The sequence below is a fragment of the Anguilla anguilla genome, chromosome 12, assembly GCF_013347855.1.
Source record: "Anguilla anguilla isolate fAngAng1 chromosome 12, fAngAng1.pri, whole genome shotgun sequence".
NCBI classification, from domain to species: Eukaryota; Metazoa; Chordata; class Actinopteri; order Anguilliformes; family Anguillidae; genus Anguilla; species Anguilla anguilla.
The window spans coordinates 19,666,968-19,682,742 of NC_049212.1; the positions used below are offsets into that span (position 1 = coordinate 19,666,968).

Genomic DNA, 15,775 nt, shown 5'->3' on the forward strand with positions numbered 1-15,775 from the left:
TTAGTTTGGGTAATGTCCACTGCTCTAATAGCTTATGACTGAACAGAGAAATACCCAGCGCTCTCAGACTTCTAAATAGGATAATACATTACATTGTGTGGAAGGAACATCCCTAGTGATGACTGGGACCTTGCTACAAGTGTGGTTTTGCCCACTGACCAGTGCTAAAGCCCCCCACAGGCATTAGGGCTACTGCCCACAGCTCTCTACAATCTAATACCCAAGGTTCACATCCGGGAGCAGGAAGGGGTACTGGTTGATTCCTTTACCACAAACAGCATGGCCTTTGCCCAACACATTGACTGTGTCTGGAGTCTGAGGTAAAAGCCATATGCATGCATCAGAATCACACCTGACGTTCAAAGTTTCAGTAACATATTCAGATATAAAGGAACAATACGGAAATAAGCAGAGGAGAGAAATGCTCAAATGTTCAGAATAGAGGGCTTTCTCAGTGAGCTAAATTAAGTACTCAAGCTACTCAGTCAATGCAGACTTTCTTTCATAATAAAATTATGAATAAATAAAAAAACATGTCTAAAAGCAAACTATTTCCAGAAAAGAAAGTTTTTTTGATAGGAACTTATTCTAAACAAAAATCAGGAATTGACCTCTGGCATCATGATAGCTCAAAATGCACCAAAATCAGCTGAAGCGATGCTATCCATACCAAGACCATTCTGTAAATGTCCAATCTGACATTTGTTGCTTACACCAACAACCCCACAGACCAATGAAGAGGAATATCTAGTCCTCACAGTCTGCTGTGGCATCAACACTGCTCTTAGATCAGTGTTTGGAACAGCACAAGGTCTTGTGTTTAAAAATTAGTCTGCATTCCATTGCAGTGTTGTAGAGCACTTTTTGAGAAACTGCAATGTGCTGCTGATGCTAGGTTTGCCTTTTTTGTTAGCCAGGGGTTCTCAGTTATGATATGTATAATATGTATGATATGTACAACGGAGAGGTGTGGTAGGCCCGGATGAAGAAGATCCAAACAGCAAAGAGGTTTTTAAAAATTATTATTTTTTTACATTTTTTTATTTAACATTCTCAGTGACACATTGAGGGTGAGAACCTCATTTGCAATGGTGCTGAGGTACAATAAAATCAAGAAGATAAAATTTTTTCTAGTTTTACAAAAGAATCTAGTATTTTCTGCAGTTCATTCAGGGCATGAGGAGCACAGAATTTTAAATCTGTTTTTCCAAGTTCCATGTTATCTCGAGGTACATGGAGCATTAGGCAGCCCGGACAGCATATGCAGTTATTTCTGGCATTCCAAACCAAAAGTGATGACAGATTAAGGGGTCATTAACAAGGAAGGGCTCTATAAATAAACAAAAACCAGTGCTGATTTCTCCTTGTGGAAAGAGAGGGCCAACCTCTTTTTGTATAAGATGCAGTGATGTGTACCATAATTGTCACCAGTTATAAATCTGAAAGCTGTTTTGTAGACAGCATCTAAATGCTTAAGTGTAGAAGCAGCTGTATGTAAATAAACGGTCCCCATAATCAAAGGGAAAAAGAAAATTGACTTGATTATCCTCTTTCCTGTGAGGAAAAGGAGAAAGTAAGCTTTGTTTCTAATAAGTAGCCAATTTTCCTCCTTGAATTTTTAAGTAGTTTGTCAATTTGGGTTGTCAAATGTCAAACAGCACCCCTGTTAATTTGTTCTCAGAAGAACTAACAATGCTTAATTTAAAACATGAAAAGTTATGTTCCACATCTGAAAATCAGTGAAAGAAAAGGACTGACAAAGAGATGAGAGAGAGAGAGACATTCCTGGGCAGGGGTGGTTGTGAAGGGGCAGCGGGACTGTCACCTGCTGCATGTGACTGCCATCTACAGGCCGCTCAGTGTATTGTAAATGACATCTTGGGGATGGACCTGCAGTTGAGGCCCTATCCTCTCTCTACAGCACCAACAGGAGGTGAGGACGCCACTGTTCCGCTGTCAGCAGTGCTGCTGAAACCCATTGGGGCTATCATTGTACATGACTTCAGCAGGAAGCTCTAAGCAGCTACCGGCTCAGTCTGGCACATTGGTATGCATAGTTTTGGTAGTTGTTGACCCAAGAAAAATAAATAAATGGAAAGTAAAATAGCCTCCCTTTCATAAACACAAGATAACTACATAAGAGATTGACAAATAATAAGAATTATTGCTCTAGGTGCGATCAGAATGGAGAATGCACTTTTCTATGTTTAGTGTTTATGTCGTTATTTACTGAGATCAGTAGCATAATGACCCCTCCAAAATCAAAATAAAATTTCATATCATGCAAGTTCATATCATTAAATTTCATGCATGTGCAACATAACGGTATGTTCTGAAATATTCACACATTTAATACAAGTAGCATAGTCCTTTTTGGACCATGAAATTATGTGTAGCCTCACTGATTCATAGTAATATCTTTATGTAAAATGCTGATTCTATTTGACTGAGATTATATCTGTCCATTGAGATTGCGCTAAACTATTGCGTTGTGCAGTTGTAGTCGGTTTTATGTAGTAAAACTGACAATATTATACTTTTGTACAACTGAAACACTACTGTTATTAACTGTTATCACAAAGGGATATGATAGTTCATTTAAAAATGACATTGAAAACTTCTCACGCTACATTATGAAGTGACGTTATATTGATACAATTATCTAGCAACAAAATAGAACAAGAAAATAAATAAATTAATTATTATGTAATTTTTGGGTCAACTTTCAGGGCCTAAGTGGAATAGTGATTGTGATTATGGTCACAATATGAACAAGAGATTCCTTTCGGTGAGCTCAATGAAATTTTGTTTAATTCAAACTTCATCCAATTTTCTGCCTGAGCAAGCTAGTGGAGAGCCACCCCTTCAGAAAGAATAATGGCACTGAAGGCACCGGTCTCTAGAGGGGCCAGGGCTGTGCACTCTATAAAAGTGTGTGACGTGGATGCCAAGCAGTGAATTCGGGGATGTCTGTGGCAGGGATGAGGCCCGTGCTCTCTTTGTGTCTGAACCTGGCCCTGGCCTGGGCCTGGGCTTCTCCTCAGACAACTTGCCGACTGCGGGAGCGTTTCCGTCTGAATGGGATGTACCGCAAGGGGGACTTGGTTCTTGGGGGCCTGTTTGAGGTGCACTTCCTGACAGTGTTCCCTGAGCTGTCTTTTACGTCCAAGCCAGAACAGCCGAGGTGTGAGTGGTGAGTTGCTCTGCTCCTAAACATCAGGAGACAACCAGACACACATGGGTACACACACATACACAAATGCACAAACACCTTTACACCAATGTACATTAATTACAGTAAGATATTTTGTAAGTCATGGAATATGCTCTGGTATTTTTTATAAAATAAGTTACTGTTTTATGTGATCACAGATTTAATACTTATACATACATTACATTTGCTTTTGCTTGTTTATGAAATGTTTGCATGCCCACTACATTTGCAATTTCACCTTTTAATCCTTGAATGAAATAATTAAGTTTTACTTAATTGTGTCATAATTTAGGCATTAAAGTAATAGACATGCCATTAAATATATTCTTTGTTCAGTTTTCATCTCTCCTTTGTCAGGCTTGATTTTCCAGGGTTCCAGGCAGTGCAGACCATGGTCTTTGCGATTGAAGAAATCAACAAAAACCCAGACCTGCTACCCAACATCACCCTGGGATTCCATATCTATGACAACTGCGCGAAGCTTGGCATTGCATTTGGTGCAGCCACAGCACTGGTCAGCGGTACAGACGAGTCCTTCTCTGACTTGGGATGCACAGGTTCTCCGCCGATTCTGGGCATCGTGGGTGATCCAAGCTCCACCAACTCCATCGCCATGTCCAGTGTGCTAGGCCTGTTTCGTGTTCCCATGGTACTGTATGACAGAGGACCAATCCTGGTCCACAGCCCATCTGAGCTTTTAGCTCTCTGAATCACACAAGACTGGAGCAGTGAATCTAACCATGATGGCAATTTGTTGTTAATTTATTTTTACTTCTAAATGTACTGGAGTATGACTGTCTAGACATTGTAATTTCCTTGTGATATGTGAATTTGTAAAGTTACATTAGCATGAGATGAATGGGATTCTCCCATATAAATAAATTGCAGTTCCCTTCAGATTGCCCTTGGCTTTAAAATCAACAGAGAATTGTAATCCTACCCTGGATGGCATAATAATACTATAAATACGTTTCTCTTTATTATTATGCCATCCAGGGCAGGATTACAATATCTGTGGGTTCTCTGTGGCATAACATCAACTCTGTTTATTTATTAATGTTATTTTCATCCATTTGATTCATTTATTTTTATATTTTCACGGAACCTTTGCACTGTAGTAACACTTCTGGTTTGATTCAATTTTGCTTTACACCACAAACATTGACTCTGAATCTGCCTGTTTTCAAGTTTTGATGTGTTGATTTTATCACATACTTATTTTATCAAGTACAGCATTGTTTTGTTAGGGCAGCTAAGGAAAAATTAAGGCAGTCATAACATGATTAAAATGTGTATGTTTAAGAGTAAACAGAAGCCCTGCAGCACTAACCTTCCAGTGACCTTCATGTCTCTGGTCACTGTGAGGGATAGAGTATTTACTGCTTGGCTCTGCCTTATATACAAGCTTATTATGGTAATGGTGGAGACTATAAAATAGAGTATTTAAGGAGGGCAGGATCAGCCACAGTACAGCGCCCTGCAGAGATCATGGGGTTCAGTGCCTTGCTCAAAAGTACTTGTGTCTGAGGGCACCATAGGTGTACCACCAGCTACCCTGTAGTTGCAAGTCTACAACTGGAACACAACCTCCTGGCCATGCCACAACCACAACCCTTCCGGATTTAAATTGGCCTCTTTTACGTCGAAGCCACCTGCCGCCCATGTTAGTTTCTCCATGTCTTTCTTTTTCCCCCAGGTGAGTTACTTTGCCACATGTTCATGCCTAAGTGACAGACAGCAGTATCCCTCCTTCTTCAGAACCATCCCCAGTGATGCCTTCCAGGTCAGAGCCATGGTGCAGATCCTGCAGAGGTACGGCTGGAAGTGGGTGGGACTCCTCTTCAGTGATGATGATTATGGGGTGCATGCAGCTCAATCCTTCCGCCAGGAGGTCAGTCACTTTGGCTGTGTGGCCTTCTCCGAGATGCTGCCCCACAACAATGACCGGGCTGAGGTCCAACGGATTGTGAGCATCATTCGCTACTCCACAGCGAGGGTGGTGGTGGCATTCTCTGCGGAGGCATACCTGTTGCCCCTCACTGAGGAGATAGCCCAGCAGAACCTCACAGGGCGGCAGTGGATTGCCAGCGAAGCTTGGGCCACTGCAGCAGTCTTCCACACACAACGGCTGCTGCCCTTCCTCGGTGGAGCCCTGGGCATCGCCATCCATAAGGGAGATATCCCGAGGCTCCAGGACTTTCTGCTCAGTCTTCGCCCAGATTTTGACCCTGGAAATAACATGGTGAACATGTTTTGGGAGAAGATGTTCAGCTGTAGCTTCAAAGCAGACTCCCCCAGCAGGGTGTGCACGGGACAGGAGAGTCTGGAGGGCACAGAGTCAGCGTACAGTGATGTGTCAGCACTCAGGTACTCTTACAATGTCTACAAAGCGGTGTACGCCCTGGCACATGCCCTGCATGATCTGCTGCTGTGCACGCCTGGGACAGGGCCCTTCCCAGGACACTCCTGTGCTGAGCTGCACACTCTGCAACCCTGGCAGGTCAGAAACATTCTTAGACATTGTGAGAATGATGAATGATCCAGGCTTCAGAAACATTGTATAGTAAAATCTCAGTTAATCTTTCACAGAGAAACTGAAGAGAGTGGGAATGCTTTTTATTCTAAAGAGTCACTGTATTTCCATGGCAGCTGAGAAATGAGCTGCCAACATAGTAGTACTTATAGAAGTAATACAGAATTTCCTGAAAGTAACTCAGCAAAAGGCAGCATTCTGCTCACAGCTCTTTTATATATAATATTCCTTCTATTGCTCTTATAAGCTTGACTATTTTTGCCCCCTGTGCAGCTGGTACCTTACCTGCAAAGGGTTAACTTTACCACCAGCTTTGGTGACCAAGTGTCCTTTGATGAAAATGGTGATGCCCTGGCCATCTATGATGTGATGAACTGGCAGAGGGCATCAGACGGGTCCATCACAGCCGTGACAGTCGGGGTTTTTGACGAATCCGCCCCTCCTGGACAGAAGCTCCAGCTGGAGGAAAAAAACATCTTCTGGAATACTGAGTCAAACAAAGTGAGCCACTCCTTCTTTTCTTACTAAATCTATGCTCTCCTGTGAGGGTTCCATTCAGCTGGACTGAGGCAGGTCAGTGACTTGCTGGTGTTTAGTGTGAAAACGTCAACTGTTCTGTTTAGGCAGCAAACATAAGTCACATATACAGCATTTGGTTTCTTGTAAAGACTACCCAATAGTAGTGCATGTGCTGATCAACAGAACTGTGTCATAAATGAAAAGAAAGGCATTATTCTTATGATGAGAACTTCCACCAGCCCCCGCGCTCCATCTGCAGTGAGCCCTGCCCCCCAGGCACCAGGAGGGCAATAAGGAAGGGCGAGCCAGTCTGCTGCTTTGACTGCCTTCCCTGTGCAGATGGGGAGATCAGCAACCAGACAGGTCAGTGCACCCACAGGGCAGAGAACAAAACATTTCTCTGAGAAGACATTCTCATTTACAAAAATAATTAGATATCCTAATTTGTTCAGCAACCAGGAACTCAGCACCTCGTACAGTCTCATCTTATCAAAGTCTAAATCACAGACTCAAAATTCATCTGAGGCCTCTTTAAAACCCTAGACACATGCATTAAAAGCCCTCTGCTCTGCCCATCCCCTCTGCCTTTTTTGGGTTACAGGTATGTTATTAGTTTCCACTGCTCAATTACAGATTCCAACGAGTGCTACAGGTGCCCGGTGGACTTTTGGTCAAACCAACTCAGAGACCACTGTGTACCCAAGGAAATCGAGTTCCTCTCCTTCCAGGAACCCCTGGGGATCTCCCTAACAACCATCTCAGTGTTGGGGGCGTGCATCTGCACTGTCACCTTGTCCGTGTTTGCCCGTCACAGTAACACACCTGTTGTGAAGGCCAACAATTCTGAGCTGAGCTTCCTGCTCTTGCTGTCACTCACACTGTGTTTCCTGTGTTCCCTGCTGTTCATTGGCCAGCCTCAACGGTGGACGTGCCGGCTGAGGCATGCTGCATTCGGGATCAGTTTTGCCCTCAGCATCTCCTGTATCCTGGTCAAGACCATCGTAGTGGTGATGGCCTTCAAGGCTGCACGGCCGGGCGGGAACACGATAAAGTGGTTTGGTGTGCAGCAGCAGAGGGGCACTGTGCTGGCCTTCACCATCATCCAAGCAGTGATTTGCGTGGCATGGCTGACCGTTGCTTCACCGGTGCCCTACAAAAACACCCGCTTACAGAACTCTAAGATCATCTACCAGTGCACGGTTGGGTCAATAGCCGGGTTTGGTGCTCTGCTGGGCTACATCGGCCTGCTAGCGGCCAGCAGCTTCCTGCTGGCCTTCCTGGCAAGGAATCTGCCTGACAACTTCAACGAGGCCAAGTTCATCACCTTCAGTATGTTGATTTTCTGCGCTGTCTGGATCGCCTTTGTCCCCGCCTACGTCAGCTCTCCAGGAAAGTACTCAGATGCAGTGGAGATATTCGCCATCCTGGCCTCCAGCTTTGGGCTCCTGGGAGCGATATTTGCCCCAAAATGCTACATTATCCTGCTGCATCCAGAGAAAAACACTAAGAAGGCCCTGATGGGACGAGATGCCCCAAATAAGTAAATGTTTTATTCACATTGATATTTCAAGCAAAGATGTAAATCTCGCAATCTTTGTTAAAAATATGACTTTGTTATTGATATATACTCAATGACATGCATATAAATTCACTCAAAAAAATAAAGATTCATCATGGATTTTAATAGCGTGTTTTTTATTAGTTTTATTGAAATGTATTCAGCGTGACTGGCGAGAATTTTTTTTTAAGGTTTATAATTTCGGTGACTGAAATGTATTTTCTTTCCATTGTGTCTTTTTGGGTGTGGTACTAGTGCAGGGTCCTGGACAGTGTGTATGAATTGCTTGTATGCGTGTGCAGTGTGTGACTAAATGGGTTTTGTCCTGACAAACAAGGGGCCTCGTTTATAAAACACATATAATACACACACACATTCATGATATGCATAAGAGTATACTCCACAGAGTACACTTACACACTTTTCCTTATGGTTATGTGGCTATACTTCAGGTTCATCATTTTTTTCACACATGAGAATAGATTGCCTACTCCCTCACATATGGAGATGTGTAGGCTCTTAGGCTGTGCACGCGTCAGATTGTCTTTCATTAACTAGACTATTGCAGCGTTGGCTTTTAACATTATCAAGAGCGTAAACTTTTTGAAACACAGAACAACCTAATAATAACAATAAAAAAATTAAATCCATGCATATGAACATTTCATAAATGAGGCTTCATTTGGCTGATCGTGATAAATGAGCATATAGAAGGATATAAAAGAGCTGAAATCTTTTCATTTTGCTCACCAAGCTAAAATAAGCACTTCTTACGATTTCAGAATATTTGTGATTTATAAGTGGGTCATGCATAGCAAGGATTTAACCACATTTATGCATGTGTGTGGACATTTTATAAATTGGTAGTTGGAACATTGATGGAAATGGTTGTATGCTCAAATTTAGGATTAATTCTAAATTTGGCCCCATAAGGGCCAGGAATAGAAACATCAATATCCCTTTGTTAATATACGCACACACACACACACACACACACACACACACTCTTCAGTCGATTCATATGACTGACTTAAGCATGTGCATACAGGAACAAACACATCCACACATATGTACACATATACACGTATGTACATGCACAAACACAGACATACTCACATGTAGGGTCTCTTTTTCATGTGAGAGAAAAGAAACAATACTGCTGCATAATTTTTATTTTCAGTAAGATTTTTATTAAGGCTCAAGAAAATAATCTAATGGAAAACAAATAATATTTTTTATAATTCAATTCTTTAAAGATTCTGTTTTCTTCCCTTGTTTTATTTAACTTCCCATTAGCAGGATGATTAATTAAAAATGGGGAACTATTTGTAAATGATGTCACACACTTCTTAAAACATGCAAAGAATAAAACAATTATGGAAGGAATAAATGTTAAAATGTTAAAATGAAGATAATTTTATAATAAGTCATTTGCCAATAAGTCACACAGATGGAGATGTGGTCTATTTAATATATAACAAATGTAGGTCTTATTGTTCCTATTTTAGTGCTTATGTTTTCCCCATTAGGAACTTCTTGGTGTTGTTCTCTGGCCTCAGTAGAATGATGTAACACTTTGGGGCAAAAATGCAGAGCAGGAGCCCAAAGCTGGAGGTCAGGATGGCGAATATCTCCACGGCAACTGTATATTTCCCCGGGGAGCTGACATAGGCGGGGACGAAGGCGATCCAGACAGCGCAGAAGATGAGCATGCTGAAGGTGATGAACTTGGTCTCATTGAAGTTGTCTGGGAGCTTCCTGGCTAAAAAGGCCAGCAGGAAGCAGATGGCTGCCAGCAGGCCAATATAGCCCAGGACGCAGCCAAACCCCAGTGCTGACCCAACCGCACACTCCAGAATGAGCTTTGACCCCTGGAATCCTGTATTGCGATGTGGGTAAGGGGGACTGAGGGAGAGCCATAAGATACAGATGAACACTTGGATGCCAGTGAAGAGGACCACACTGCCCCGCTGCTGAACCAGTCCAAACCACTTAATCATGTTGGCACCAGGTCTGGCAGACCGAAATGCAACCAGAACCACAATGGTTTTGACCAGGATGCAGGAGAGGCAGAGCACGAAGCTGATCCCAAAGACCAGGTGCTGGGCCAGGCAGGACCACTCTGAGGGCCGGCCCACGAACACCAGCGCACACAGGAAGCAGAGTGTGAGGGACAGCAGCAACAGGAAGCTCAGCTCTGAGTTATTGGCCTTTACAAGAGGGGTGTGTCTGTGGTACAGAAAGACCACACCCACTGCCACTGTTATGCCACTACCTGACAAGGCTATGGTTGTCAGAGTGATGCCCATTGTGTCCTCAAATGACAGAAACTCCACCTCACGAGAAATACATTCAATCCTGTGACTGTTAGACCAGAACTCTGGAGGACACTGCTTGCATTCCACTGATCCTGAGGAAAAGATGTTAAATTTCTTTTAATTATTGTACAGATCCACTATAAATTACATGCTTTCACAGGCATAAACAAGGCAGTACAATAACAAATACAGCCCCAAATCATAGACATGTACTTTATGGTCCAGGTAAGAAGAGGACCTTTCTTGGCCAGTACAGAGCATTACCATTATATTCAGGTCTCCTCATGTTTTTCTTGTCAAATTATCATACAGTCCTTAGTGATTTCCGATCGCATGACTATTTATGAGCCATCATATCCATTAGAAATTTCAGGAAATAAATGTAATTAAATTCACATTCCTCACAAATCATCACAAACTGTGAAGGGTGAGAATATTGAACTATTATTTTTTTAAATTACAGTATAAAAATGTTATATAAAAAGTTCAGTAACACCTCGATAGCAAACATTTTTAATGTACTCAAAACAAGAAAGTAATTTAAACATATGGAAACATATTTCAACAAATAACTGAATGTGAATTCATGAAACAAAGATAAAAAAACTCAAAAAGCATTTTATTTTAATCCTCTAAAATGACACAAAAATAAATGAGTTGAATCTAAAGAGGTTTATTATTACCTGTCTGGTTGCTGATGGTCCCGTCTGCACAGGCCAGGCAGTCGAAGCAGCAGATGGGCTCACCCTTCCTCACTGCCTTGCGTGTTCCTGGGGGGCATTCTTTAGAACACACAGAGAGTGGGACCTGTGCACAGCACAGAAAAGGTCACGGAGGAATGGGACACATGGAGGTAAATATACATACAGAAAGCACTGCTGCACATCTTTTCTGGCTTTTTGGCAGAGATGGTGAGGCTAAGAAACAGCAGTTTATGTACTCACTCACCAATCTATTAACTAACTGACTGACTGAGCGGCTACTGAAGTTGTTATATTTTATCACAAGATGTTTGCGGCCGTGTAAAAATGTCTAATCAGACGCCCTCTGCAGTTCAGTTGTGACTCCATAAAGAAGTCTGTAAAAAGAGCAGCAATGAGCTTGGTGACAGGACCCAAATACAATCGGGACAGAAGAAAAAAACATTTTTTGTCAAGAACATCCATAATCAAAATATCAAAATATCATACTGCTATAACAATACAGAATTTCTAAGCAGGCAGCTAGTATCAAAGACAATTTACAATGTAGTCAATTTTGGGCAATTTAACATATTCTATAGCAATATTACAGAGCAGGATACTGAACTGAATCAATTGAGTCAACAGTTTCTCAGGGATAACAGCAGCGGTGATTCTAAATTTGGCAGTCCCCCTTACCGTCTTGGCACCACCGACCCACACAATGGCTGAGTCATTCAAGTGGAGCTCAGACCCTTCCATTTTCCCAATGGTGACATACTTCAGTGAGCCATCAGGGCTGTCCTGCCAGCTCACAATGTCGTACACCGCTCTAATGTCCCCACCCTCAAATTGCATCTCCTCTCCAAGCTGAGTGGTGAAATGCACCTGGCCAAGGTGATGTAACAGCTGGAGAAAAATAACAAAGACCAATTAAATTTTCGATGGAAGACTCAAGGCAGCGCGTGGAGATTCCTTGATCAATGCCAGTGAATGGAAAAAAAGGTTGTAAAATGCTATACCTGCTGTAGTGGTTGAATGCTTTGAATAAATTAGAAAGAGTGATGCAAAACAAATATTGCATTTCTCCATGAAGAAAAACTGTTTTGGTAAATCCATTGCTTCATATCATATGACTGTACAGCTAGTAGAGGTGGTGCCACATTGTGGCCTCACTCCTCTATGTCTTTTGTATTTTATTACTCTTTTCAAGATTTATAATTCTGCAAAGTTGAATTTAATGCACCTGTCTCGTTTGGAGATCCTCGGTGGTGGCACAGTGTGGGCTCCCGTAGGTGGTGTTCTTTCCAGTGCATGACAGCTGGTTGTGGAGTGCATGGGCCACAGCATATACAGCCAGGTAGATGCTATAGCTTGTTCTCAGCTGGGAGGTGTCCGTGAAGGTACTCTGCACTGACTGTAGTGTCTCTGTACCTACACAAGGGGGCAGCAGCTGTGAGGAAAAAGAATTCTGCCAAACTGGCTTGCAGCCAAACAAGAGCCCCCACAGCTCCAACATCAGAGTGCTCCCAGGCTCCTGGGAAGGATGGAGGCTGCGCAGGTGTTCCTCCAGCCCTGGGATGGGAGCGCTGCGGATGGCCACGCCCAGAACTCCCCAGGCAATGCTGGAAAGGGCAGTGTTCTGCAGGAGCCTGTCACTGGTGCTCCATGCCTCACTGGCCAGGAACTGCCTGCCTGTTACGTTACGCCTGACCAGCTCCAGGAACAGCGTCTCCACATCTGTGTACCAGGCAAACACCAGGATCACTCGGGCAGAGGAGCGCTCCACCACTGATGCCGCCCGAGCCACATCGTGCTCCAAGCGCTTCCGTGACAGCGTTGCGATGAAGGCCAGGCACACCCCGGCTCCCTTCACCTCCTCAGAGAAAGTTTGGACCAAGGACAGCCCATAGTCATTGTCTTCAACGATGGCTCCCACCCAGGTCCAGCCAAAGCGCTTGGCTAACTGTGCCATGGTCCGGGCCTGGTAAAAATCACTGGGGATCGTCCGGAAGAAGTTAGGAAACTCACGCCTGTTACTGAGACAAGCACAGCTGGCTCTATAACTGACCTGAAGAACACAAAATAAAAAAGAAGAATGAGCTATTAAAAACAAAAGAGTACTGCACATACTTAGGATACCTTGAAAATAAATGAATAGACATCCTACTGAAATCTAACCGCATTTAATGGCTGTAACATTTTAACTGGATTAATGAATATATGAATGAACAAATGAGTAATGTATGGCTAAAACACACTTAATAATATGTACTTGTGTAACTGGATGCAAAAATATCTTTCATATCTCCTGTCATTTAATATGATTTAATTTCATTCTATGAGTAATTGGCCAGCTGAAAAGAAACAAACTATCAGCATATATCTTTTTATCCATTTGTGTAAATAAGTTCTTCAATGAAATAGTGTTTTTATAAACCATTTAAACACTATTTTGACATAATAGGATATATAACAAACATGCCAAAACTGTTATTACAGTTCTGACCTCTTAATCTCTCAAATTCATACCTGCAGTTTTTGGCTCCATATGTCAACTGCATTGCAAAATATGCATATCACAGAATATATGTATTTAAAATGTTCATAAATCATTTTTACTAAGGTTATATTAGATCATAAACAACACCACTGGCAGGTAGTACTGTGTTTAAGAACATAACAACAGTGCCCCTCAATAATCAACACCATAACCCACTGGTGTAAATCCAGTGCTCTAACAGCTTGTGACTGACCAGAGGAATGCCCAGTGGTCCCAGAGTTCTGGATAGGATGATACACTGGCTCGAAGTAGCATCCCCAATGATGACTGGGACTTTGCTGCAGGTGTGGTTCCGCCCACTGACCAGTGCCAGAGCCCCCTGGAGGGACCAGGGGTACTCCGCACAGCTGTCTAGGATCCTGTATCCCAGTTTGACCCCTGGGAGCAGGAAGGGGTTCTGGTTGATCTCCTTCACCGCAAACACCATGGCATGTGCCCAGCGCATTGGCTGTGCCTGGAGTCTGAAAAGATGAAAACTATATCCCAGCAGCAGAATCACAGCTTACTGCTTTTAACTTTCAGTAACATATTCATATAAAAAAGGTGACAAGAACAATGACTTCCTCACAATTAGAAATAGTTTCTTAGAGACACAAGTCTTTAATCTACTCTGTCTTAAATGAACAATGCAAAAATAAAGATTGCTTTTAATATGAAATAATAGTAAAATTTAAAAAATATATAAAAGCAAAGTAATTCAGGCAAAAAAAAAATTGCACAGGAATTTTTTTAAATTATTGTGACCCTAAACTTCTTATTCCATGCCGAAAGCAGTGACTGACCTCTGGCACTGCGGTAGCTTCGGGGGTTTGGTGAGCGTTGTTTCTGGGGAAACAGGCTGGATGTAAAGAGGAAAGAGTCCTCCCAAAATGACATCTCCATCCTGAGAGAGGCTGGGGTCTTCCAGGCTGTCGGAGTATATCCACTGCTGGCAGTGTGTCGACAGGCTTCCATCCGTCGCCCAGGTCTGGAGAGGCAGGACCAGCACTAACCACTGTGGGAAGCCGAGTGGGGACATAGCGGAGCTGGGCTGACCAGCCTCTCTCTGAGCCCTGGCTTCTATGTCCCTGACATGCAGTTGAAGTGAATATTTGTAATGGCCACTGTGTCCCGAGCGACTGTGTAGAATTCTGGATTGAACAGTAAACAGGGACCATGGGAGAGAGGTAATCTGCCCTTCCCATGAGCCTCTGCATGCATGAGGTAATTTCTGGAAGTTCAGTCATGAGTGTGCAGGTCAGTGACACGGCAGCACGGTGGGGGGGGGGGGGGGGGGGGGGGGTGTAGACAGCTGGGTATAAAAGAGGGCGTCACAATGCATATTCAACAAAGTTGAATTTTAGAATTTTTCTTTCATGTTGTTTTTGTCTTGTTCAATTGAAAGTACATTTTTCTCTTCCACATCTGATGGAAAAGGCTGTATGTCAGGTCAGTGCACTAAGGGTTTTAACAATCAATGAATCACATAAAAGTCATGTTTGTATGCGTTCACCCAGAAAGCCTGGGAGGATCTTCAAACACAAACAAGCTACGTAGGGACAGGGACTGGGGCAGTCCTATCCCCATCCCTAAATTAGAGCCAGGGGGGATAATTCATGAACATAATTTCATCATGATTGCGGTGGTTGGGCCAATAGGCCTCAGGTGTGCGCAGTCTCTCTGACTGCTGCACATTTTACAAGCAATTAGGCCCCATTTTCAGAAGAAGGGGAGTGTGAATGAGGAATTGTGGGTTGGGAGGGGCAGTATGTCCCAGACGGGTTTAAATCACTGTTACTTGAGCACCAGAAGCACAGATCACAGGTAAACAATTGGGGGGCGGGGGCAATTCAGTTGGGGGGGCCATGTCATGCAAGCAAGCCAGTTAGCTGAAACCAGACTTGGACAATGCAATGGCTTTACACTGTTGACAACATACCATTTTGAATGAGGAATATTCCTAACTTGGTTCATGTCTATTTTAAAGCAGAAAGAGGTGTTCGCTTCTTCAGTCAGAAAAAATGTGATTCAAAGTAGCAGCAGACTAAGAAATGACTGACACAGGATATTTTTCTTACTTTGTGTGTTTCAATACTTAAATATTTTATTGCATTGGTCCGGAAAATGCTCTCAGCGTCCTTTTGAGCAACCTGGAGACATAACAGTATTTTTTGTGAATGCATTAAACACAGAAAATATAAACTTCAGCTTTGTGAGGTTTTGAACAAACATTTTTATCTACCTGTTTCATGCTGTCTGTTGTTCGCTCCCTCCAAAACGACAATGAGTAGTACCTCAAACAAAATTATTTTTGTGCTTGTATCAAAGCAGTTACAAAAATAAAAGCATTTAACTCCATGGTTTTAAAATATGCAGTAGTGTTTAAAATATTTTGAATTCATAACTACCAG

General features: G+C 42.8%; 2 protein-coding genes across 3 annotated transcripts; one reads left to right on the forward strand and one right to left on the reverse strand.

Annotated features, from left to right (window-relative positions):
• Positions 1-2,946: 2,946 nt before the first annotated feature.
• Positions 2,947-7,933, forward strand: LOC118209530 (extracellular calcium-sensing receptor-like). The gene is made up of 6 exons (XM_035384891.1): positions 2,947-3,193; positions 3,572-3,863; positions 4,911-5,714; positions 6,021-6,248; positions 6,506-6,629; positions 6,900-7,933. The coding sequence occupies exons 1-6, from the start codon at positions 2,967-2,969 to the stop codon at positions 7,808-7,810; spliced, it is 2,586 nt and encodes an 861-aa protein (XP_035240782.1). The 5' UTR covers positions 2,947-2,966; the 3' UTR covers positions 7,811-7,933.
• Positions 7,926-14,573, reverse strand: LOC118209531 (extracellular calcium-sensing receptor-like). 2 transcript variants are annotated; one of them, XM_035384894.1, is made up of 6 exons: positions 14,168-14,573; positions 13,579-13,846; positions 12,069-12,893; positions 11,522-11,731; positions 10,826-10,949; positions 7,926-10,234 (listed from the first exon to the last, which is right to left on the reverse strand). In XM_035384894.1, exons 1-6 carry the CDS (start codon positions 14,401-14,403, stop codon positions 9,336-9,338), a joined length of 2,562 nt encoding a protein of 853 aa, XP_035240785.1. In that variant the 5' UTR covers positions 14,404-14,573; the 3' UTR covers positions 7,926-9,335. The 2 variants fall into 2 exon arrangements, with proteins under 2 accessions (XP_035240785.1, XP_035240783.1); XM_035384892.1 differs by having other exon boundaries at positions 13,579-13,861.
• Positions 14,574-15,775: the final 1,202 nt, after the last annotated feature.